Source organism: Rhincodon typus, chromosome 25 (assembly GCF_021869965.1).
Source record: "Rhincodon typus isolate 14 chromosome 25, sRhiTyp1.1, whole genome shotgun sequence".
Lineage (NCBI taxonomy): Eukaryota > Metazoa > Chordata > Chondrichthyes > Orectolobiformes > Rhincodontidae > Rhincodon > Rhincodon typus.
The window spans coordinates 16,224,480-16,251,407 of NC_063356.1; the positions used below are offsets into that span (position 1 = coordinate 16,224,480).

A 26,928-nucleotide genomic window follows, 5' to 3' on the forward strand; every position below is an offset into this window, starting at 1 on the left:
TGGCTTCCAGGTACTACCCCCAACCCTTCCATGTCCCTTTAACCTTGCACTACGCTAGCAGCCCGTTTCCACACATCCCTCTCCCATCTGTGGAGACAGTACCGGAGAGTTGGATGCAGAACACCATCATGGACTGTCAAGGTCAAGATACATTGTAGGTGCATCCTGTAGCCCATGTTTGCCTCCCTTTAGTTGTCTGTCAGTAAAAACTTATGTTTGTCTGTATGCAATGTTTCCCTACTTACTAATTACAAGATAATGGATGACCACTGGGAATTGAACGAGAAGTGGGGACTCAGAGAGTCTTCAGAGGTGTTGTAGCTTACAACAGCTTAGCTGTTTGGCTTGGTGGTTAAACAGTGACCAGGGTGGGAGAATGAGGTTGCTTGTGCAAGGGAGCATCAGCCATGCCTGCTATATGCCGTGGTCAACATGGCTTTGTGGTGCCAGTGAGGAGCAACACCGGATTGCCAACACTTATTCAGTTGTACAGCAGCCTCCTAATGATCAAGAAAAGGGATGCTGTTTTTTCAGCGGCTATCCATTGAGTAGTGAGGTGTGACAGTACATAGTAAGGTGGGGATGGCATCAGATATTTTATTCATTCTCAGGGTGAGGATACCGCTGGCTAGACCAGCAGTTATTGCCCATCCCAGAGGACAGTTGAGAGTCGACCACATTGCTGTGGTCTGGAGTCACATGTAGGCTGGACCAGGTAAGGATGGCAGTTTCCTTCCCTAAAGGACATCAGTGAACTTGATGGGTTCTTCCGACAACCGAAAATGGCTTCATCATCATCAGACTCTTATTTTCAGATTTTTATTGGATTCAAATTCCACCATCTGTCATGGCAGGATTTGAACCTGGGTCCCGGGAACATTACCTGGGTCTCTGGATTTACAGTCCAATGATAATACCAGTAGGTCACTGCTTCCCCAGATGTGAGAAACACCATAGGGGTGGGAGAGGTGGTTGTTCAGGCATATTTGGTAAGATAGGTTGAGCAATCTTACTGGGCCTCACAGCAAGTATCCCTTCAAAATATTCGACACAATTTGCACTCAGCCAAAAAAAACAAAAGCTAGATATTGGAAATGCTCAGCGTATCAGGCAGCATCCGTGGAGCCAGAAACAGTGTTTATGGACTGAATCTTTTGTTGCAATTAATTGATCCTGATTATTGGCAAAATTGCAGACTTAATTTTATTACATTGGTACATAATTAGTTTTGAATGTCATTCTGCTTGGTGAGCAGTTTCCTTGCCCAATCTAAAGCCCAGCTCCCTGTCTTCACTAAACAAGTCTGACTCCTTTTTCTTCACTTGCCAAGGTTAACTGTTTTATTCCTTTATAACATTTACTTAAATTATTTTCACAGACACTTTATTGAATACCTGGAACAATTTAATTACGGATTTTTCTGTTCCTTCCATTTCCCATTCAGTCATTAGACAGGACCAAGGCAACTAAAGCTTATTGCTACTGTCCATGGACAGATTCCTTGCCCAGTTTCATTTATGCTTGTCCAAGGACAATTCAAGCTCAGGCCCATCCTGTGTTGTTCCTTCTGGCATGTACAAAGCACAGGAAAATCAGGGGGGTGCGGGGGGTACAAGCTTTTTGCCATTTGTCAGAAAATAGGCACTTTCTGGCTGCTGATAATGATCGGCAGCCAAGTGTTCTGATCTTACCATAAATTACTGGGCAGACATGCATAAAGTTCCCAAAACCATTAGATAGTCTTCACACAGTGTCTCCATAGTTAGCACTGCTGCCTCACAGCACCAGTGACCCAGGTTTGATTCCAGCCTTGGGTGACTGTCACTGGGGAGTTTGCATATTCTCCCTGTGCATGGATTTCTGCCCGGTGCTCCAGTTTCCTCCCACAGTCCAAAGATGTGCTGGTTGGGTTGACTGGCCATGCTAAATTGCCTATAGTACCCAGGGATGTGTGGGCTAGGTGGGTTAGCCACGGTAAATGACAGGTTACAGGGATAGGGTGGTGTTGGGTCTGGATGGGATGCCTTTCAGTGCAGACTTGATAGGCTGAATGGCCTCTTTCTGCACTGTAGGGACTCTACAATTCTACGGTTCTCTATACCTCCTGCTGCCATTGTCATTGCTCCTTGGACAAGCATAAATGAAACTGGGCAAGGAATCTGTCCATAGACAGTAGCAATAAGTTTTAGTTGCCTTGGTCCTGTCTAATGCCTGAATAGGAAATGGAAGGAACAGAAAAATCTGTAATAAGTTGTTCCAGGTATTCAATAAAGTATCTCTGAAAATAATTTAAGTAAATATTATATATGCAACAATCTAACAGGGATTTTCGCGCCAGGTCCAAGGTGAATTTTACTTTGCTAGCTGTCTCTGTGCAGAGGTACCCAGTTAACAATCAATCCAGAAAATGAGATGGGAGGCAGGAAACCCATATCCAGTTTCCTTCAAAACAAACAAAAACAGAAATTGCTGGAGAACCTCAGCAGGTCTGGCAGCATCGATGGATAGAAAGCAGAGATTTTTCAGTCCTGTGACCCTTGTTCAGGAGTTCTGAAGAACTGTCACAGGACTCGAAATATTAACTTTTTTTCCTTCCACAGATGCTGCCAGGCCTGCTGAATGTCGCCTGCAATTTCTGGTTTTGTTGGTCTCAGATCGCCAGCTTCCACAGTTCTTTGCTTCATTCCAGCCTCAATTAAAAGGCTCAGTCAAGCCAGAGGTCATTGTGTACTTTGACAAGATCTGAACCTGTTCCTGACCCTCTACAAAATACACCAAAAGGATAAAGAGAGCATATCCATTCTTCATTACCTTTGTCTCAGGATGGAATCTGTAGGGCTTTTTTTGGGGGAGGGCACAGTCAAGCAACAAGTAAATAATCTCATTTGCTTCCAATGTCTAAATGTTTCAATTATGTCTCCTCATTATTAAAACTGAATAGATCTACACTTTGTTGTCATTGATTAGTCAAAACAGTTTGACGTCAAGTTAAAATCTCAACATTTTCCAGATCATTTCAATTTTCAAAACCAGGAATCAATTTGGCTTCCTTGAACTGCTCTCCTTCAGGAACCACAAAATCTTCCTGTGCCAAGGTCGCTCAACAGAATAGTGCATCGTCATAATTGGTAAGTTTTTGGTCTTCTTGGATGAGGAACCAGATTATTTGATTTTTCTTTAAGTAAAAACACTTGCATTAAGCATTTGTTTCATTTTGTACACAACTGTCAGATCTTTCATTTTAATAACCTTTGTATTTATGGACAAGAGGTTGTTTGTATCATGGTATGTAAATTATACTTGTCATTGCCAAAATCAATTTGCATGGATTAGTTCCGCATAAGCAAAACAGCATGTGAAAATAAATGCTTCAATACAGTAGCTTGCCTGGCTTCCATTTTATGTAAGTACTTTGTGATGTTTAACCTAGTTCAACACAGAAACAAAAATAGAGTCTTTTCCCCGGTGTTCTCTGAAGTCACAAATGTCATTTGAAGGTTCCCTGCTTCCCCAAGCAAAAAAAAGGATGATGAAGTTTTCAAGTGCAAGAACGCTGCTTCACAGGGATTTTACAGAACCTGGCTCAAAAAAAAACAAATCGCCATGCACAGAAAAAAAGTCTACCTTTACCGCCAATTATCTCACCTCCATTCTCCTTTGCAAGCTGTTCTCCACTACCTCACTAAGTGACTACGTTATTAATCTTCAAGCCCTGAAGTCCACTTGCCTGCAGGTTCATTAAAAGTGAGGCTAATCATTTCCACCTCGATCAATACTAAGCAGTCCACTTCATATAAACAGTGATCAGTAAGGCGAGAGAGGGTTCCAGCCTACTGTTCCTAAGCTAATCATTAAACCCAAGAGATCTTTTTGAGAAGTTATACTAAAAGCATGAAATTGCAAAGGGACAAACTAGAACTAATGAAAAACAATGGACAAAATATAAACTAATACAAGTGCGAACCATATCCTACTGTTAGAATAAAAGATTCAATTCATCAAAAGTAAAATAATCACATGAATTCTTATCTGAAGCAGATACTTACTAAAGTCCAACACTACAGAAACCATTTTTTTCAGGCTCCTGAAATATGATCCAGGGTTGGTATTGCCAATGCATTTGCACTTACATTTAGGGTGACCAGAAGTTCAAGTTTTGCTAAGACAGTCCTGGTTTACTCTTTAAATGTCCTTGTGTCCTGATAATTTCCGAAAAACAATTCATTATCACAGTTTTCACCTTTTCCGTTTTTGTCTAATATATAAACTGGCACTGGGTTGGCCAGGGCGGGGGTGGGGATGGAATTAAATTTCGTTGTCCTCCCTGTAAATAACTATCACATTGTATTACATGCACGGACCTGTATCTCATCCCCAGCAACCCTTTCACATTTCCAAAAGAATTGTCATTAGCTTCTTGGTGCCAATGGTTTTATTATAGATGAAACTTTTGAAACAATCTAAGAGTTCTGAGGAAGGCTCACTCGACCCAAAACATTAACTCTGATTTCTCTTCACAGATCCTGCCAGACCTGTTCAGATTTTCCAGCAATTTCTGGTTTTGTTACCATTATGTACTAAACCAAATCAAATAATATTTCAATACACAACTGCTGAAAATCTGAGTTGGAAACAATATGGCTTTTTTTTTAAAAAATGGCTTAAAAAGCATTGTTAAAAAAGTCAAAGCTTTTTATCACTTATTTCCTCAATGATGGATTGAATCAAATCAGTGCAATGCAAACAACGCCAAACATTTCAGTCCAATTTATACCTGCAATTATAGATGTTCTTGGAATCTTAGAAAACAATGCCTGGTCTGGCAGATTCGGAGTTGGCACAGCAAGCTTTGGACGTTCTTGAAAAGGCTGGAAAGAAAAATTAATTCATTTGTTTCCTGTTTATATGTTGAATGATTGCTCTTATAAATACTGCACATTTGAATCTGCACAAGTTCTGAAATGCACATTGTCCCTCAACAATACAGCAGTTTACTGCTCGAAAGAAGTACAGGAGGAATTATTTCTGTTATATGTATTTCCTTTTGTTTTCAGTTTTTTCTTCAGTTTAGAAAATTGTGCCCATGAAGTCAAAATAAATTAAAATCAGCCAGGCAATGAGATCCCATCAGTTTCCTGATGGATGAGTTAGGTTAAAACTGTAAAACTGAGTGTATCTTGAACACAAAAAGTTTGAGATGAACTGAAAACCTGTATTGTTAATTCTCTGGAAAGGAATTTGATATTCTCTTCCATCTCCTGTTAAAATTTCAATGGGAGATTATCAGAAACCCCAGAGAAATTATACAAACACCCAATTGTACCATTTTGCTGTGTGTCCTGAGCATACAGAACAATTGTAAAATTAACAGAAATTTTACTGACCCACATTTAATATTGAACACAAACTTAATCTCAAAAGTATGGATGATTAATTAACAAACAAGCCACATTAATGATAGTTTAACCTCCCTCTGTCATTGCCACATTTAATGACAGACATTCTTTCCCGTTTTTCTAAAACAGATCTGGTTGGTAAATCAAGCAAATGATGCAATGAACATTTTTTCCATTTTTTAAAATTGTTGATAATACTCCATCTGGCAAATGTATGCATATTAATCAGATATATTCTTTAATTCTTTCCATAATCCAGTAAGGTGAGTTGGAGCAGAAAGTAGCCATTTGGTTCTCTGTTGCTATCCTCAAATAGCCATTAAATAAGTACCTATGTTTTCTCCATACTGCCATCAATTTTATTTTCCTAATATATATTCATTTTCCTAGATTCTACTTTCATAAATTCTATTTCCATTGCTGTTTCAGTGCAAACTAAAATTCTTAAATTGTCGTTTTAATTCTTTTCGTGATTAGCTTTAAATTTATGCCCTCATCACCAACTCAATTAATATAAATGTTTTTCCTTCTTTAATCTTTCAAAATTCTTCATAAACCTGAACATCTCTAAGTATTCAGTAACCTTTCATGACTCATTTTGAATAGGTTTGAATTGCATATAAAAAAAAATAAATAAACTCTCTGTATTGCATTTAAAAAAAAACTTTTATTCTGTTTAACCAAATCCCTTCTATGACCTTGTGAAATCTCATTTACTAACATAAGATAAAATCAAAAAGGGCCAGTTGTTCATTCAATGGACTTCCTATGGAGATTCTACAATGAAATGTATTGTATATCAGAGAACCAAAAAGTTCACAGTGCCCTCCACAGAGCATCAAAACCCCGCCAACAGGACGAGCTTATGCATTTCTTTAAAAAGAGCATTAATGAGGTCCACAGAGTCGGAACAAGGACATATCAATTAGAATACTGAATACCAAATCTAGTACAAAAAGTGAAACAGAAAAAATAAATGGAATTAAGGGAAGATAAAAGAAAAAAATTAAAAATTTATATCTTTTTTACCTCTCAAAGAATAACTAAAGTCTGAAAGAATTAACTGATAAAGTTAATCATCAGTGCAGGTTAAGTGCTTATCTATCAGACAAGTACAGCAACGTTACTGTTAAATGTTTTTGAATGCTGAGCCAGACAGCAAAGTACCATTACCGTGCAACCTTTGAAAGAACTGTGCATTTCTGACAGCAGTCACAATCTCCTAAGAAGTGGCAGCAACTGACAGATTGTCATAAATTCTCTGGACCTTATGCGTGGTGTATATTTCCAGGACCTTCTGAGCCCAGAATTGATCGGCACATGTAGTGCAGCAGTTCAAGAAGGCAGCTCTCCATCACCTTCTCAAGGGCAACTAGGGACAGGCAATAAATGCTGTCCCAGTCAGCGATGCCCAGGTCCCACAACTGAATTAAAAATAATCAGTCCGTCAGGGAACTCTGTTGGAGTGAAGTAGAATCAGAAGACAGGACATGCCTGCTTTATAATTGCACTCACTGGTTTATGGTAAATTTTGTGAATGGATGAGCAAATGGGAAGGATGGAAGTGGGTTAGGTGGTTAGGGAAGGCAGATTGATCAGCTGTGGAGTTACACAATAGTTGAATTGAGTTTTAATCAGTGGAACATTTCCTAGGAACCTATGCAGGTAAGTAGCGTGCAAATATTCGAAATCTCCAAATTAAAGAGTCAGAGATATTTGCTGACGGTCTGGGGTGGCAGGGAAATTACCCATTGGAAGTTGAAACTCTCCAGGCAATTCCCACATAGATCCACATGTCGAGACTTCCACAGGGTCCTGGTGTGCATCTGGTGTGCACCTTTCCAATCCCTGACAATCCTTAGACCAGAAAATTTGGCCAGCAACTTCCTGATTTCTGCATTTAACTGCACATAATGCAATCACCAGAAGTTGCAATTTGAATTCCCTATAAATAATGATGAACACCATTAACTTGACTATTAATTCTACCAATAAATCTGTCACAATTTTTCTTAAAGTTGTGCAACCCATATTAAAAACAGTTAAATTCAGCCAGATTCCATGATTACAGTTCAACCACTGAAAGCCATCCAAAATAAGCTTGGAATTTCTTCTGTGTGCCTGAATGAACAACTCAAAGCCACAAAGATAAGTTGTATTTAGATCCTAAATTCAGATGACAGCTTATTCTAAACATCCAGCTCACTTACACTTAAGAAAAAGGGATTATTAATTTGTAGTCTCGCAGGGCATCATTACAGACATCTGTCGTAATAGCCACTATAACTACATTTTCATCGAAAGACATAATAGTAATGGAAATTTAAACCTGCTGTCATTTAAGGCAAACTTTAATTTTTTGCAAGTCCAATGAATATCAGGGTTTTAAGCTGATGCAGATGCTCTTTTTTGACAATGAAGTTTTGTTTTGACACTGAAACGTTACAAGAAACAGACTAAAGTCAAACATTACAATAGCAAGCTTGACAGTCGGCCGCTGTTTCACTTTTGCTGTTCCAGAGTCCATAACCGAACTTATTGCTCCTTCACTGTACACAGTAGTTGCTAGGATCTCATTGAGGTTATCTGGAAGCAAACACAATTTGAAACTCAATTAATGCAATTTAAAGAACAAAAAAAAGTCTGAAATTCAAATTCATTTGAAAAAGAATCAGCTTTACATTCATAGTGATTTCAGTACAAAATAAATTGTGGATAACTTGTGATTTTATAACACCATTACAGTGAAACATTCCAAGATGTTACATAGCAGTATTTTTCCAAACATATGAGGGAGACAAAAAGCATGGACAGAGAGTTTTTAAGGGGGTTTTAAATGATTTTAAGAAGGAATTCCAAAGTGATGGGGTCTAGGCAGTGAATGTGCATTTGTTAAAGGTGAAGGAGTGGCCACAGTGAGACAAATTGAGAACTGGACAGATTGTACAGCAGAACAGTTACAAAGATAGGATGGAGGAGCTAGGCCATGGACGTCTTTAAACAGAAGGATGAAAACTTCCAATATGTGAATCGAATCAGAACGGCCATGAACTTATTGAATGGCAGAGCAGGCTCAAAGGGCAGAGTGGCCTACTCTTGTCCCTTGTTCGTTTGTTATATGTTATTGGTATGTTTAAGTTGGGGGTGACTAGAAACTAATGTAGGTCATTAAAGTCAGTAGTCACAGATGTGCGAAATGTGGGGCTAAATCTTATGGTAATTTTACTAAGTATCTGGTTCATTGAGTTTCATGTAGGGTTTCTCTCTGTGAGACCCAGTGAGTTTTCCCACACTATTGTCCCAAACCTGCCTCATTAACTAACTATCCCACCCCTTTGGTGTCCCTCACTCGTTGCTAGCTGGATTCTACCACATGCTGTAACCGAAAGAACTCCCCACCAGAGGGATATCCTGGAATTGACCGGTATGCCTGGAGCTGGCACCATCTTTGCACCCCAGCCATGCACCCAATCAAGCATTGGCAGACCAGAATTGCCCTTCACTGTCAATGTAATGGCACAGCAGCCATAACCCAGTGCAGCTCACACAGCATAAAAGCAGCATGCCAGTATTGTTGACACTTCCTTACTCATACAACTGCACATTCCCACGCTGCGAAAGAACCAGGCCACACACCTCACCAGTCCACAGCCACATCCCATCTTACAATCTTCTAAGTCACTGGTACTCTGTCCCCACTGCCAACTGGAGTTCAGCACTTCATCATTGTTGACTGATCAGCCATCACAGACAGGAAAGCCTTCAAACAATGCAGAACATTAACTTTTATTTACAGAACCCGAAAGCAAAAAGAAATCAAACAAACAGAGGCTGCGTCCCCTGGTACCAGGGAAATGACCCCAATGAATTTCTACAAAAAAAGATTCGCTATCAACAAGTGGCTGATTGGTCTGTGGAGTGATGACCAGTTGTCAATGACAAAGACCTTCTGCCTGCCAATAACTGAACAGCTTGTCGTGAATGCAATGGTGAAAAACCTTCCGATCTCTGGAAAGAAAGGTGCTGTCTTTGTGTCTGCTGTTAAAAAAGAAACCTTAAGTCTGAAGAAAGCCAGCTTATTTTCCCTCATCAGTTGCTGTAAGCTATTGCTTTTGATCAATAAGTCAAAAACTTTAAAACTTGTGAACCAATTACTCTATGTCTTCTGCAGGCAGGTCAAAGATAAAAGAGAACTCTCCTAAGAGCAAGGGGATAGTAAGAGCTGCAGATGCTGGAGTCAGAGATGGAGCAACACAGCAGGCTACAGCTTTTTCTGAAGAAGGGTCCCGACCCAAAATGTCAGTTTTCCTGTTCCTCTGATGCTACCTAGCCTGCTGTGTTCCTCCAGCTCCATACTGTGTTATCTCCTAACAGCAAGCCCTGTCAAGCAAAAAGGATTGTGTCAGTGAACCCTATGGACCGAGACTATTGAGCTACCCTCCTAGTTTTCCCTCCACCAATAACATCAATTTTTTTGTATGTCTCAGTATTTGTGTAGTGAGAGTTTTATAGGGGGGTTAGAGTTTAACTGGTATAGTTATATGTTGATGGTTGATAACTGCTAACCTGTAGCTAAAACCTATTTATTTCTAATAAGTAGTAATTCTTGGAACAAAAACAAAGTTGCTGGAAAAACTCAGCAGGTCTGGCAGCATCTGTGAAGAAAAAAATCAGCGTTAATATTTCGGGTCCGATGACCCTTCCTCAGAACTTTTAACTCTGATTTTTTCTTCACAGGTGTTGCCAGACCTGCTGAGCTTTTCCAGCAACTTTGTTTTTGTTCCTGATTTACAGCATCCGCAGTTCTTTCGGTTTTTAAATAGTAATTCTTGTTGCGTGCAGAAACCTGATTCACATTTTCTGTCAGCCTGGGTACAAAATACACACAAATTGGAGAAATTTGCGCATTTTCACAGAATCTATAAGTTTTGTGATGAGTCCAAAAATACCAGGACTTCTTTTGCAGTGCACTACCCCAGTGAAGTTTGACTAAGGAAAAACTGCAAAGGTTCTTAATCTAAATATTGTATGCATCAAAGCCTTGCTACAAGTCCAGTCTGTTTGGCTGAGATTCTCAGGCAATCATCATTCTAATGCACTTTGATTGTTGCAAGGAAGCAGTAAGACTGAAAAATCTAATTAATCACGGATTCATCGCAGCCCCTGCACACTGATTCCTGGCAAAGGTCCTGAATAAGGTGGACACCATGAAATTGCTTGTGATGCCAAATACGAAGTTGCAGAAAGTATAGGAAAAGCCTGTCTTGGCAATGCCTTGGGTAGAGGTTGAGGAAGAAATGTTGGCCGGGACACTGGAAGAACACACTGTTCTTTGTCAAAACATAAATGGAGTTTCCAAGTCTACCTGACCAGACAGGACCACTGTTTAACATCACATTTGAAAGACAGCATCACTGATAATGCATCATCCATCTTTGTGGTAATGGACTACCAACATTAATCACAGCACACAGGAAAACATTTGTCCTTAATCAGCTGTTCCATTTTCTATACATTCACCATAATTAATCATGTCACCATAACAGATCAGAAGTCCAAAGTACTTACGGACATATTAAACTTTTAATTACTACAAATGCCTTTTAAAAGAGGTCTCCCACAGCCAAACGATGACCGCAGATTTTAATTCAGTGACTGGCTCAGTCCTGTATGAACCCAAAGAATGTCACATCTGTACAGAGGTGAAGAAACTTCCAACAGGGTTCAAATCCCACCTGCTCCTGAGATGTGCAGTCATATCTCTGAACAGCGTGATTAGAAAAATAGGTTAAATTAAAAAAAACTGGGCAACTAAGATGGAAGCGATAACGAGATGCTAACTAAGTAACATCTTTGTGCCATTGCAGGGATATACAAAAGAAGGGGCTAAAAAGTGACTGTAACCACTATTCTGTGTGTTAGTAGCCTGACAATAACTGTTCAAATTCCACTATCAATGCTACTAGTATTATGCCATGTAATGGCCACTATATTATGCGATCTGTCTTTATAACAACTCAGAGTGATCTCTATACCTTCTTTAAAACTTATCATTTTTTGAACTCGCTTCCTATTCCTAATCTGTGTGTAGTCTTATATTTCTTTTTTGCGTTTACTAACTAATAAACGCACATTTGTGAAGTCAGAAAACTTGGTTAAATTGGCTTCTTTAAAACAAATTCATTTGGTCTGCGAAAAACAGTATCCACAAGGGAAGTGATACTTTTTAAATTAACTTTGTTGCGATCGGCTAAGTTAGCAGATGAATAAAAAAGGGGAGTCAATTCATCCCTTCTCACCCGTGACCTTAGCAATTTGAGGTATCCTGTCTAGAACGTTAACAAATTGGAGAACACTGTCCTGGCACAGGATATAATACTGACTAGCAACAGTTGCAAATAAAATTAGGGATTGAATGGATTTTCTGAGAACAGGTGTTTTATACCTTAAAAAAACCCTGAATAATGCCTTTTTGGAGGGGGAATCAAAACAACAAAATACCGAAGTCCTGTGACTCCCTTCCTAAGTAACTCTGTGAATTTACCTACAACACATGGATTACAGCTGTCCAAGAAGGCAGTTCACGACCACCTTCTCACTTTGGGATCTGCAATAACCGCTGGTCTAGCATGAAAGAATACATATTTTACAAAAGGAAAGCCGTTGCTGGAGAAGAAACTCAATACTGATAAAATCCTACACAAGTTTTTTTAAAAATCAGTGAGACTGGCTTCAAGGAAATGGAGTCTGACTGGAGTTAAGTGGCACAATGGAACTCAACATCTCATAACCCAGAAAGGCCAGGGAATTCTTAGAGCTCAGTTAGGAAAGCTGTCACAGTAGAGCAACATGAACAAGTACAAGCAAGAAGTTAAAAGATAATTTACAGCCGTTATCTGCATTAGTCTTGGTTCCAACTTTCAACTGGAACTGCACAATACAAACTTATGTTACAGCTCATAAATACTAGTTTCATTTGCAGCTCTCCCATGCTTTGTGACAAAAGTTAGTAAGCTAACAGGAAACAACTTTTACAAATACATAACAGCACATTATTACTGACAGTAACCAAATCTGTTCTGCATTTGTAGAAAAGCACAATCATTATGATATGGACAGTAATCAATGAATAACTACAGAATGTCATTTTCATCCAATCATTGAGAAACATCACATAAATCACAAATCTGCTTAAACTTCTTCTAAATATATTGAATTAGATGACATGAACATTCAACATTATTCACTACTCTAATCATAATTAATTTAATTTTGATCCATTTATTGTCAAGAACTTTGTGATCTCTACACGCTTCCAGTTCTGCTGTTTTGTCAATTTTAATCACTCCACAGCTGACCATGCCTTTAGCTACTGATTTAAAGATACAACCACTGGTGGGCAAATCCAAACATCAGTATTTTTTAAGAAATCGATATATTCGAGGCAAAAGATTAAATCTGGGATCCAACAACTTTTAAAATAAAAAGGAAAAAGAAATGAAAGGTATTTTAATTAGTGGCACCTATAGAATGTGAGAAAGAACTTCAGGTTTTGAGTGGAATTGACCTATAACTTGCTGCTGACAGGTAGTGGTAGCAGAGATGATTAATGGTTTCAAAAGGAATTTGAATGGGCACTTGGAGGAGACAAGTCTGCACCTCTATAGCAATAAAAAAAACTCTTAAAACTCACAGGTAGTAGAATGGTTTTGAGGAGCCACAAGGCAAGCCAACTGACACTGAATGCCCAGACTCAGGACTTGCTCTGGTAACCCTGGTATTGATGTGGCTGGTGCAGTTTAGTTTCTGGTCAATGATGACACCTGGGTGGTGGTGTTAGGGAAATGGAGGGGGATTCAATGCAGCTGCTGAAGACTGGAGGGGTCTGAAAAATCTAAGGACCAATAGGAACATCAAACTGCCAGGAAGGTTGGGTGGCATTTAGAAATTCTACATTATCCTCAAATAATAGAAACCAAGAGGAAGTGTCAAGAGGAAGTTAGAAACCAATAGTGGCCAATAAGAAACATATGAAGAAAGAATCGAAGTATGAGCACTAGAAGCTCTAGTGCACATAAACTTAGTCTCTGCCTAGTTGGCATAACCCAATTTAGTGTGCCACTATTATATTATGCTTACAGGTTAGCATTCGGTATCACTACTGCAGACAAAATGGGTGATAACTGCTTTAGATATTCCGGTTCCTTACTCATGTCATATAACTCAGAATGTCATCAAAATATGGAAATGTGAAAATAAAATGAATAATTGCATGTCTAGTACATTACAAGATAAAGTGCAGGAAAGTTAACTCTCATCATTGACCAGTCTGTGACAAGCAATATTTAGAGGTCATTAGTTAGTTTTCATGTAAATGTGTCCAAATAAGTATTTTTTTGTTCACTGCTGAAAACTGATTTTGTTTTAATTGATCAGGGGCAATTGTTCCCTGCAAATAATTCTGCATTGAGCAATTCATATTTTTAAATAACTGCACAGAGGCCAGTATCCTTTATTTACTTGTGCACAGTACACTGGCTGTGACCAGCCAGCTCGGAGTCAGTCCCCTGAACCAAGAGGATTCTTAATCCCCTGTTTATATTGGTCAGCCAGGATTTTCGTGATTGGCCCAGGTTAACAACCCCAATCAAGGATCTTGTCATCAATGAGGTCCACTTGGTTCCAATCACTACAATTTTAATAAGGAAAAGACTTCACCATGGATTCAAGGCGGTGAATGTCTAACGTGAATAACTGACTTATAAAGTACATAACTTATTATAATTTATTTACAGAGCTTTGCTATTGAGAAATCCTTGTATTGATGTACTTGTATCTGAGTTTGATACTTTGAATAATGCTAATAATGCAAAGGGAACTATATAAAGAAACAAAGGGACTGCGGTCATCTAGTTAGCCACTCGAGCCTGTATTATTAAATAAGATTCGAGCTGATCTGAACTAATTCCATGGACCCACATTTTCCCATATTCCTCAATAGCATTGGTTAAGAAAATCTATCAAGCGTACATTTAAAATTAACAACCAGTTCAGCCTATTACTACCATCACTTGTGGAAGGAGTTACAAAGTTTTACCTCTCAAGTGTGCAAGTCCTTCCTAATTTTACTCCTTAAAGGTCTGCCTTTAATTCTTAGTCAGTATCCCTTAGTCCTAAACTCCCTAATTCGGGGAAATAATGTCTCTCTACTCAACCTCTTAATATATCTCAAAATTTCAAGAAAATCACCTTGGTTTTTTAAATTCCAGAGAATGCAATCCTCATTTGTGCAATCTCTCGTTGTAAGGTACCCTTTAAAGTCCTGGTATCATGCAGGTAAAAGGACTCTTGTGGTGCAGCAATAGTGTCCCTATCTCTGGGCCTGAAGGCCCAGGTTTAAGTCACAACTGCTTCAGAGATTTGTCATAAAGTGCATGAATAGGTTGATTAAAAATATCTCACTCTGGTAAACCAATGCCATACTCCCTCCAAGGCAAATATGTCTTTCTAACAAAATGGTCCTGAGAACTGTCTACAGTACTCCAGAGCGGTTAGCACTACTGCCTCACAGTACCATGGACCCGGGTTCGATTCCACCCTCAGGCGACTGTCTACGTGGAGTTTGCAAATTCTTCCCACATCTGCGTGGGTTTTCTCCAGGTACTCAGGATTCCTCCCACAGTCCAAAGATGTGCAGGTCACTTGGATTGGACGTGGTAAATTGCTCATAGTGCAGGCTAGGAGGATTAGCCATGGGAAATGCAGGGTTACAGGGATAAGGTAAAGGGGGCAGAATGTTTTTCGGAGATTTGGTGTGAATTCAAAGGGTTGAATAGCCTGCTTCCACACTGGAGGGATTCTGTGATTCTTTATTCTATGATACGATTTAATGAATAATTGTACAGCTCCCTCATCACCAGGTTTGAATTAGGGGGAACACATAAAATGCCTCAGTGACCTTCTTCTGACCAATCCTTATCTTTATTTATGGGACAGGAAAGCAAATTAAGATTCAGCACAGACCATCCTCGTCCCAGTTGAAGTCCTTAACAGACCAATTATAGGCCCTATAATTAATTAATTAATAACTGTCATTGCAATTTTTCTGCCAGCGGGAGCAATTGAGGGATTGAGGAGGGGAAAAGGGCAAAGTCTTTTTGGGTTTTGAGAGGGAAATGCATCCACTTCTGGCCTCCTTTACAAAAAGGACATACCACCCCTCCGTGCTCCTTCCCATCTGACTTTGTAATCATGGCCCTGCTGTTCATGCTACTCACTTCCCTCCCCCCCACCAACACTTGTCCCTTCACAAACCCCCTCACCTTGCTGGTTCCATAGGCTCAGACATTTAGAGTGATCGCATCAGCTGGCAGCTTGCTGCTCTGTATGGTGAGACTACCTGAATGAACGGCAGATGTCTCACCTCCAGCCAATTAAAACTTCTCAGAGTAATGGTGATTGACAGAGGTTAGGGTTAGGGTTAATCTTTGTCTTTTCAGGCAGTGAGATGGGCAAACCCCACCCAAACTGAAAAATCTTGCACCAGATGTGGTCTACATAAGGTTTTATATACTTGAAACAGAACCTCGTTGTATTGTAGTTCTAATGGCTAAAAGTCCTTTAGGCTTTTCTTTCATTATTTTCTGTACCTGTTTGTGACATTTTAACCATCTACATATCCAGACACCAAAGTCCCTTTAGACTATTCCTGCTCCTAGCTTTTCTCCATTTAGTAAGTATCCTAGTCTATCCTTTTTGGGTCTAAAATGGGTGACTTCACATTTGCCCATATTGAAAGCTGTTCACCACCAGTTGGTGGATTACGTTGATCAATACTTCCATGTAATTTTATGCTTTCATCTACGCTGCTTAGAATACCCCCTACTTTTGCATGAGCAGTGAATTTGGATGTGCGGGTTTCTATGCCATAAATAAGCACAGCAAACAGGTGAAAACCAACACAAAGCAGTGTGGTATACCACTAATCACATTAAATTCTTCCAAATAAATTATCTACCTATTATCCCTACACTTCCTCCTGTTGATTGCTATGGCCAGACATAATGGTTGAGATTTTCCATCTTGCAGCCTAAGTATTGGAGTGGGTGAGTTCAGTGGTGACTGACTCTCCACTCTCACCAATGAGAAAGTACACCAAACTGAGCTCCAATCAGTTTAAGATCTGACTGGCAAGCTTCTTGATGAATCGCAGGCCTTGATGTAAAAGTCCCACTTCATCAAATATATATTAATATAACTTTTAGATTTTTAACTTTAAAGTAGTGGCATATGGGTTGTTTATTTTTGTGAAGGGTTTTAAAAAAAAAGTCAGACCATCCTTCTGCAACACAGAGACCTAATCCAGCATGTGTCAGAGAACAGGGATCAGCTATATTGTTAATGGAAAATTGTTTTTACTGCATTGATTTATGGCAGGGAGTGTAAAGATTGAAGACTATTAACTTGTTTTTGGTCAGGAAATCAAGGATTGATTTTATGTTAGGAAACCCAGAGAATAAAAGTTCAGGACCGCTGGAAGGACACCTGACTGCAATCAGAGCAAATATAGTTTTTTCTCCTGTAAAGGAGTGTAGTACAGTTCAAGGAAAGCATGTTACCTCAGGGTAAAAGTTTAGTTTGTGAAACTTCCAAACCATGAGTATTTGGTTAGAAACTTGCAGGTTATTAAAAGCTGAGAAATTCTAAGCTTTCCATTTTGTGTACATTCATATATATTATAGGAAATGACTGGGGAAAATCAGTTAAGACAAATTTAAAAATTTGACATACAGTAATAGAGTAATGGAGTAATACAGCATGGAAACAGGCCCTTCGGGCCAAACTGGCCCAAGCTGACCATGGTGCCCGCTCAGCTAGCTCCAATTGCCTGCATTTGGTCTATATTCCTCTAAACCCTTTCCATTCATGTACCTATTCAAATTTTTTTTTAAATGTTGCTATTGTACCTGACTCAACCATTTTCTGTTGCAGCCCATTCCATATACATACTACTGTCTGTGTGAAGAAGTTGCCCCTCAGGTCCTTCTTAAATCTTTCCCCTCTTGCCTTAAACCTATGCGCTCTAGTTTTCAATTCCCCATCCCTGGGAAAAAGACTACATGCATTCATCCTATCCATGCCCCTCATGATTTTATACACCTCAACAATGCCGTCCCTCATTCTCCTACGTTCCAAAGAACAAAGGCCTATCCAGGCCAACCTCTCCCCATAACTCAGGCCTACTCGTCCTAGCAACATCCTCGTAAATCCTCTTTGCACACTTACCAGTTTAACTATGTCTTCCCTATAAAACGGTGACCAAAACTGTACACAATACTCCGAGTGCAACTTCACCAATGACCTATACAACTGTAACATAACGTGCCAACTCCTATACTCAGTGCCTTGACCTGTGAAGGCCAGCATCCTGTTTACCTGTGACTCCGCTTTCAATGAACTATGTACTTGTACTCCTCAGTCCCCCTGTTCTACAACACTCCTCAAGACCTTACCATTTACTGTACAAGTGCTATCTTGTTTTGACTTTCTAAAGTGCAACACCTCACACTTACCTGTATTAAATTGCATTTGCCAATCCTCAGCCTACTGCCCCAACTGATCAAGATCCTTCTGTAATTTTTGATAACCTTCCTCGCTACCAACAATACCTCCCAATTTTGTATGAAGGACTAATTTATCTGGATGAGTCTCTATAACAGACTGTGTCAGAAATCAGGCTGAGACTTTGTTTTGGTGAGTGTTTAGAGATCTTTCAAAGTGTTCTATATCTAGATAACTTATTTTTTGCATTAAAAAAAACCTCTTTTCCATTGTTACAGAAAGTCTGTAGCCCTTTTTAAGTTACTGGAGAACATGTTAAGTAAAAATGGTTTTAAAAATTTATCAAGGTAGATTACATTCAGGGGTCTGACTTAACTAGCGGAATCATCAGCCAGATCCTAACAGTTGCTGTGATGTGGTAAAGCATATGAACATTACAAACTAGGCCTTTAGCTACTTAGGCCTGCTCTGTCATTAAATACGATTATAACTATTCTGATTTTGGCCTCTCAATTCTACTTTCCTGTTTATCCTTTTTCTCCTTTAGCTGTCATGTTTATCAAGAATCAAATTCAGCCTTAAAAATATTCAATGACCCTGAATCCATTGATTTCTGCAAAAGAGAATTCCACAGACTAATGATTCAGAAAATACTTCTCTTCCCATCCATGTTAAATAGGAGACGTTTTATTTTTATACAGTTGTGGTCTCTACAACCTACCACACGTGGATTACAGCGACGCAAGAAGGCAGCTCTCCACCACTTTCTCAAAAGCAACCAGGGACGGGCAATAAATGTCACTCAGCCAGCAGTGCCCACATCCCATAAGTGAATTAGAAAAAAAAGCCTCTGACCTGCCACTAATCTTCCTGGAATTGTACATTTTTTTTCAATTTGATACCATGTTTAACTTCCTTAGTTATGTGTGGATGAGGCATCATTCTCCTGGAGCCACTCTTTCTCACTGGAATGCAGCTTTGCTGAGTGTTAAGAAGTATCTTCTTAACTGTCTGCCGTTGCACCTCCACTGATCTTGCTCTAAGAAATTATCCCAAAAACACAATGAACTCATCTTCCAAGCCATCTTTGCCAATCAGATTTATCCAACCTATGTGTCAATTCAAATACTCCAATGTTTATTGCCATACTTTCCTATGGTTAATCCACCTAGCCTGCATATCCCTGGACACAATGGGCAATTTAGCATGGCCAATCTATCTAACCTGCACATCTTTGGACTGTGGGAGGAAACCAGAGCACTCACAGGAAACCCACACAGACACAGGGAGAATGAACCCGGGTGCCTAGCGTTGTGAGGCAGTAGTGCTAACCACTCAGCCACTGTGCAACTCCACCTCATCTATAAATAAATGATGTAGTGATCCAGAAATTATTAGCTTTAAGATTCTGCTTTCTAATTTAGCTCCTATCTGATCATATAAACCTCAAGCACAGCCTCTTTCCCAGGCCTACCTACAGCACTAGTACCCACAAGGACCATGACAACTTGATCCTCCTCCTCCCATTGCATACACCCCTTCAGTCCAAAGCAGATTTCCTGAATCTTGGCACTTTAAAGCAACACAGCCACAACATTATTATTTGCTCCCCACATTTGAAAGGCTTCATGTACTACAGTGCCATGATCAGCTTGCTTATCCACCCTGCAGACCCCACTTTCATCAATACAAGCTGCCAGAACCTCAGGCCTGCTGGCAACTGCAAAGGATGAAGTCCAGACCTGCTTCACTCACAGCCAAATCTTCATGTCCCTGACCATTGTCCAAATTAGAAGACTCTAGTCTAATTTCTCCCTGATTCATCATAGATTCCAAAGTTCAGATACCATCTTATTAACTCACAATTGTTCTTTCTTGAGCCACAGATACTTACTGCTGATGTATTTGCCTTGGGTCACACTGGTGTCCAGTGGTTGGCACACACTGCAGCTGTAACACGTTGCCTGCGTAGCCTCTTTATAGTTTTTCAATTAATTTATTTATTAATCACTTTATTAATTAAATTTTAATTAATGCTTCTAGTCCTGACTCTGCTTATAGTCTTAATATTTCAAAACAAGTTCTACTTGTCCTAATTCCTTAGTTTAAATAACAGCTCGGAAATTCTCACCATGTGATCATTGACCTGCTTCCCTGTAACGTTATATTTTGATGTTCTTTATGAACACGAGTTCTGAACTCTCAGACCTTCCGCAGACTGCACACCCCATGACCCTTAGGTATGGCCCACTCTCCACTCACGTGTGTCTCTGGTCTCCCCTCAAGTGTGCCACCAGTCGCCCAAAGTATGCCTCCTTTGCTCTCTCTGTGTTCCCTCTACTCTGTGCCCACACATGTCCCGCCCGTACGTTGCCCTCATTCACCCACCCTGTGTTCCCCCACTCTTCCTCCAGGTGTGCCTTTGCTCTTTAGGGCTCACGCTTCATAAGCCTACTCTCGTTTTTGGCTGAGATCTTGCTCTTTATCCTGGATACAAGGCCGCACACACCAATTAAATTAATGACTAGATAATCTATTTTTCTGATTTTGGTTGAGGGTTAAATATTGTACAGGGCACCTTAGCTCCTTTTTGAAAAAATTGGATTTAAACTTTTATGTGCGCTTGTGAAGGCAGATGACTTTTCATCTGACAGTGACTGAGACTACTGACTACTGACTGAAAAGCAACACAGCTACCCAGACAGCCAGAGCTGACATTTAGAAATGCAGAGATAGTTCTTGTTTGATGGATCTGAATCAAATGATTTTCCTGGTCTGATGTGGAGCACGAAGAAATAATTACAATCCTAGTCAAAAAGTGTCCAACCATAATCAGGCGATTCACAATTCACATCCTGTGTTATCTCATTCACAATTCCCTGTTGCTACAGAGGGTCAAATCAGAGACTAACCGTCACGAAAACAGGTACAAATTTCACTAAGATCATGTTGGCATTAAATCACGCTGGGTCCAATTTTAACAATGAAATTGAATGGTGTTTTTAAAATCAGGTCAACTGACACTTATTTTATCTCCAGGCAGGAAACAAGATGAGTTGTAAACTCTTTCCACTATAGAAATTAGACTATTTTAATTCTGCTTTATTGATATGCAGCTGGTCTACTCGCCTCCATGAAGTTAGTGGGAAGCAGCTGCCAGCACAGGAAAAGTCATGTGGCTTGGAGCCAACACCTCCGGATCCAGACTCATTGCCTTCAACAATCTAACTCGTGATCTTTCCATTTCCAATATTCAACCTTTCCTCCAGACACAGATGTCAGCAGAAATCAAAACACTTTTCTCCCATGGAATACATTCTCTGCCACCACTCACAAAGGACACTGTACCAAATCCACTTCTCATTTAAATTACAAAAGCCAAAAATGTTCAGATTTTGCAGAGTAGGAAGTGTCAATATTACATTAATTTGCTGACTGACTCTCATTTTAAGTTCCAGCCAATTGTTTTCAAATGACTATTTACCTGGATCCTGCTAGCAACTCACTGCTTCTCCATCTCAGCACGCACATGATACAAAGAAGCCCCATACTTTTCCATATCTCCTGTAGAATGCCATTCATCAACTCTCCTCATCCTTTTTGACAGGACCCAATGGCTGACAATGCAAAGCAGAGAACTGGGGGAGGCCTAGCAAAGAGAGAGGCCCTCAGTAAACTGGAGCTGGCAGTCAGTTGGACCATCCAGGCAAGGAGCATCCAAGACAGGAAAATAGACAGCCTATGTTGAACTCATCCACAACTATTATAAAAAGGTATACATTCAAAGCAAGTGACATATGTCCAATAATGAACAGAGGGTATCCTAAATATTGTTGATGGAAATGTTAATGACAACAAACAAAATCTAATCACTATCACCACAAATAAACCTCATAGCTCCTGGCTGGGGTTTTTATTTAATAAGCATCACTGAGTGTTTTAATGCTTCCAGTTTTGTTAGCAGGGCATATAAAGCAATGGTATGCAACATTCCCTCAAACACAACAAAATACCATGAATGTTGCAAATCTGAAATAAAAACAGTGGGCTGAAATTAATCAGCAAGTCAGGCAGGATCTGTAGATAGAGAAACAAACTTAACATTTCAGGTCAATGGCCTTTCAGCAAAGTTATCAACATTTTGTGATTGGGGAAACTCCATTCCTTCTTTCATTGTTGGAGAGTCTTTATAGAGAATTGAAATGTAATCAAACTTCAGAATATTCTACATTTTCCAGCATATGCTTTACAACACTTGGCACAGGAACTAGGCATGAGTAACCTTTCAACTTCTCTATTTAAAAGCTGGGTGTTGTCTTTTAATGAAGCAGAATTATAAACTAACTTCACACATGTTTGATGATTCTATATCAAAGCCTTGGTAAATATTTATACTTCCAAATCACCACTCCCTTGACTATTCTGCTTAAAAGATAAAAGCCGAGATCTTATAGTGTTCAGGTCATTTGTAGAAATATGAAACAAAATTTTTTTTTGTTTTGAAGGAATTAACAAAGAGCACAAAATAGATAAAATGGATTATACTACCCCACATGATATGGCTGTCTTCCTCCTCACCACCTCTCTTCCTCATATTTACCCTGTCCCTTTGCCAGTTTCATAGGGTTATCCATATTATTGTGGATAATAACCCATTATCTGATGCTTTCTGTCTTTCTTTCTTTCTCTCCTTCCAAGTTTCGGTCTAACAGCATGTTATTAGTCAGAGTCAATATTTATTTCATTTAAAGCAGTGCTTGCAAACATAAGAACAGGAGAAGACCATTCTGGCTTTAAAACTGCACCATAATTTAATACAATAATAGCTGACTGAACACTTCAATGCCTTGATCCACATGATCCCCATAATCCTTTATACCACTGTTATTCAGAAATCAATTAATCAATCAAACTCTACATCAAAGAGGGGTGGCACGGTGGCTCAGTGGTTAACCCTGCTGCCTTACAGCACAAGGGGCCTGGGTTCAATCCCACCCTTGGGCAACTGCCTCTGTGGAGTTTGCACATTCTCCCTGTGTCTGTGTGAGTTTCCTCCAGGTGCTCCAGTTCCCTCCCACAGTCCAAAGATGTGCAGGCTAGGTGGATTGGCCATGCTAAATTACCTATAGTGTTCAGGATGTGCAGATTAGCTGGGTTATAGGGGGATGGGTCTGGGTAGGATGCTCTGAGGGTCAGTGTGGACTTGTTGGGCTGAAGGGCCTGTTTCAACACTATAGGGATTCTATGATCATTATTATCCAACTGTCCATTTAGCACATCCTTTGTAATAGATTCCAGCATTTATGTCTCCTATTGATATAAGTCATCTTTTCTGTCTTGCTCCCTTCTTAAATAATGGGGTTACACTTGTTAGTTCAAATTTGCAGGAATCATTCCAAAATCTATACAACTTAGCCCCATCCAGCCCCATTAATTTCTCAGGTACAACCTTCTTACTAATACCAATTTCCTTCAACTTCTCATTGCCTGTAGTCACTTGGATTTTGGGACATTTCTTGTATCTTTCTCAGAGAAAACAGACACAAAGTAACCATTTAGCTTCTCTGCCAGTTTCCTATTTCCCACTATACATTCTCCTGACTCTGCCTATAAAAGACCCAAATTCGTCTGAGTCAGTCTTTTACTTTTTAAGTACTTATAGAAACGTTTATGGTCCGTTTTTATGTTTTTCCCTACATGGTATTCATATTCTATTCTTCCTTTTCATATCTAAATCGCTGTTGAGTGAATTTGTCCTCATCCCAGTTATAGATGGTGGTGCTTTATCCTAAGTCCATACTCCTTGTGGTTTTGTTTCTGCATGGAATCCATATCTCATCATTTACCTTACCAGGCCTCTTCAGAATCTTGTATGTTCAATAAGTTCACCTCGCATTTTCTAAACTCCAGACAATAGGTTGTCAAGGGTAGGCAGGGATGCGAAGTTGACTAATCAGACTAACTTACTCAGCCTCTTATCATAGGACCAATTTTGTAAACCTTTGCTGTACCAACTGCATCTTTCACAAATGTGGAGACCAAAACTGGACACAATTCTTTTCTGATGAAGGGTCTAGGCCCGAAACGTCAGCCTCTCTGCTCCTATGATGCTGCTTGGCCTGCTGTGTTCATCCAGCCCTGCACCTTGTTGTCCACAATTCTTGAGATGTGGACTCACCAAAATCCTGTATAATTTTAACATGTTGTGTCTGTTTCTGGACTCCAAACTCTATTTAATAAGGACTGATGTGCCACTTGCCATCCAAATTGCTCGCTGCATGTTGCCTTTCTGCATTCTTTGTATGAGCACACCCAAGTCTCTTTGAACATAAACACTTCCAAGTTTCACATCTTTTAAAACATATTCTGTTTTTCTATTCTAACGATCAAAGTCAGTAACTTCACACTTTCTGACACTAAAAATGATAGGTCTCCTGCATGCTGGTTTTATATTAAAGTCCATAAATCTCATGTAGTCAGGTTGTGTTAATTAAAATACATTTCTGATCATCTACATCTCAGCAGTGGGGTTATCTTAGTCCAAACCACAGTAACATCACCCTTATCTTACTTATCTAGCCAAAAATTTGCACTCAACAAACTGAAAAATCAACAGTTACTTCACAGAATGTAGATAATCTCAGACAACCAAACACACGCTTGTTAAAATTTAGAGTTAAACATTTGTGTGCCCTTCTCTATATATATATGTATATCTGAAGAGGACAAAAATCTTTTGTTGTTTGTGCCAAGATAAATGATATTCATCATTTGATCCCAATATAATAGCCTTATTTGCTAACTTCAGAGAAAAGAAATGATTGAAAAGGGATAGAATTACATGTTTTGAGATCATTTTTCATTATAAATATTTCATTTTAGTGCATCAAAGTCTCTTCCTCACAGCTGCCTAATCAATGTACTTTATCCAAAACTTTGATATGTCTGACACAGGTTGGACATGCATAATAACAGGCTTGTATCCACTGAAGTTTAAAAGAGTAAGAGGTGACTTGATTAAAACATACAAGATCCTGAGGGAACTTGACAGGATGGATATGGCATGATGTTTCCTTTGGTGGGGGAACCTAAAACTGGACATAATTGAAAAAGAAAGAAAATGAGTCTGGAGGAATTAGGAATGGAGATACAAGGGATGACAGATGAATTGAATGGATATTTTGTATCGGTTTTCACAAGAGAATATATGTGGCATCCTGGAAGTAGCTGAAAATTAAGAATTGAAAGGGAGAGAGGGATTCAAGAAAATCACAATTACCGAGGAAGTAGTCCTGCATAAATTGTTGGAACTGCAAATTGACAAGTTCCCAGGTCCTGGTGGATTTCATAGCAGGCTCTGAAAAGAAGTATCCAGTGGAATAGTTAATGCATTGGGTTTTAATTTTCCAAAACTCATTAGATTCAGGGGAAGTTCCTTTAGATTGGAAAATAGCTAATGTAACTCCTTTATTCAAAAAGGGAGGGAGGTAGAACGTGGGAAAATACAGGGCAGTTAGCTTATCATGTCATAGGGAAAATGTTAGGAGGTATTGTTGAAAAGGTTATAACTGGGCACTTGGATAAGCTCAAGCTAATTAGGTAGAGCCAACATGGTTATGGTAAAGGGAAATCACATTTAACTAATTTAATGGAGTTATTTGAAGAAGTAACTTGTCCTGTAGATAAACTGGAACCACAGCATGTATTGTATTCAGATTTTGAGAAGGCATTTGATATGGTGTCACATCAAAGGTTATTTCAGAAAATAAAAGCTCATGGTGCAGCGGGTAGCATATTGGCATGGATAGGGGACTGACATGCTAACACAAAGCGTCTCTTTCAGGCTGGCAGGATGACATGAGCGGCGGGCCACAGGGATCAGTGCCGAGGCCTCAACTCTTACAATTCATATAAATTATATTGATAAAGAGATCAAGGTTTTAGCAGCTAAATTTGTTATTGTCTCAAAGATAGGTAGGAAAGTGAATTGTGAAGTGGACATAAGGAGCCTACGAAGAGATATAGATGGGTTAAGGCGTGGGCAAAGGTCTGACAAATGGAGTACAATGTGGAAAAGTGTGAAATTGTCCATTTTGACAAAAATAATAAAAATAAGCATATTGTCTAAATGGTGAAAGGTTTCAAAGCTCTGAGGTGCAGAGAAATCTGCGTGTCCTAGTGCATGAATCCTGATGGCTTGTATGCAGGTACAGGAAGTGATCAAGAAAGAAGATAAAATATTGTGGCTTATTGCAAGGGGAATTGAATGCAAGAGTAGGAGCGGTTATACTACAATTGAACATGACACTGGTGAGACCATATCTGGAATACGGTGTACAGTACCGGTCACTGATGTTAATGCACTGGAAACAGTTCAGAAAAGGCTTACTAACTAACACTAGAAGGAGTGGATTGCCTTCTGAAGAAAGGCTTGATAGGCTCAGCCTATATCCTCTGGAGTTTTGAACAGTCAAAAGTGACTTAATTGAAATGTAAGATCCTGAGGGGACTTGACCAGATGGATGTTGAAAGGATGTTTCCTCTCATGTGAGAATATAGAACTAGGAGTGATAGTTTAAAATTAAGGGGACACCCATTTAAAACAGCGAAGAGGAAACTTTTTTTTCTGTCAGATGGCTATGTGTCTTTAGAATTCCATTCTTCAAAAGGAGATAGACGCAGAATATTTCAAGGTTTTTTAACACAGAGGTAGACAGATTCTTGTTTACCAAGAGGATGAAAGATTATCAGGGCTATGCAGGTTAAATTCAGATCAGCTACAATTTTATTGTATGATGAAGCAGGCTCAAAGGACCAAGTCGCCTACTCTTGTTCCTTCTTTGCATATTCATTTAAGGGGTCATCATTTAAGAAAGAGATAAGGAGCACTTTTTTCTTTTTCAGAGGGTTGTGAGTCTTTGGAATTCTCTTCCTCCAACAGCAACAGAGGCAGAATCTTTAAAATATTTTT

General features: G+C 39.4%; 1 protein-coding gene across 1 annotated transcript in view; it reads right to left on the minus strand.

The window, feature by feature from the left end:
* Positions 1 to 26,928, minus strand: part of LOC109914000 (uncharacterized protein C6orf132-like) — a 47,057-nt gene that overhangs the window by 6,549 nt on the left and 13,580 nt on the right. The window contains exons 2-3 of the mRNA XM_048612094.1: positions 7,870 to 7,982; positions 4,775 to 4,868 (exon numbers count right to left, since the gene is read on the minus strand). Coding sequence (XP_048468051.1) covers positions 4,775 to 4,868; positions 7,870 to 7,982 — 207 coding nt within the window. The remainder of the gene's footprint in view (positions 1 to 4,774; positions 4,869 to 7,869; positions 7,983 to 26,928) is intronic.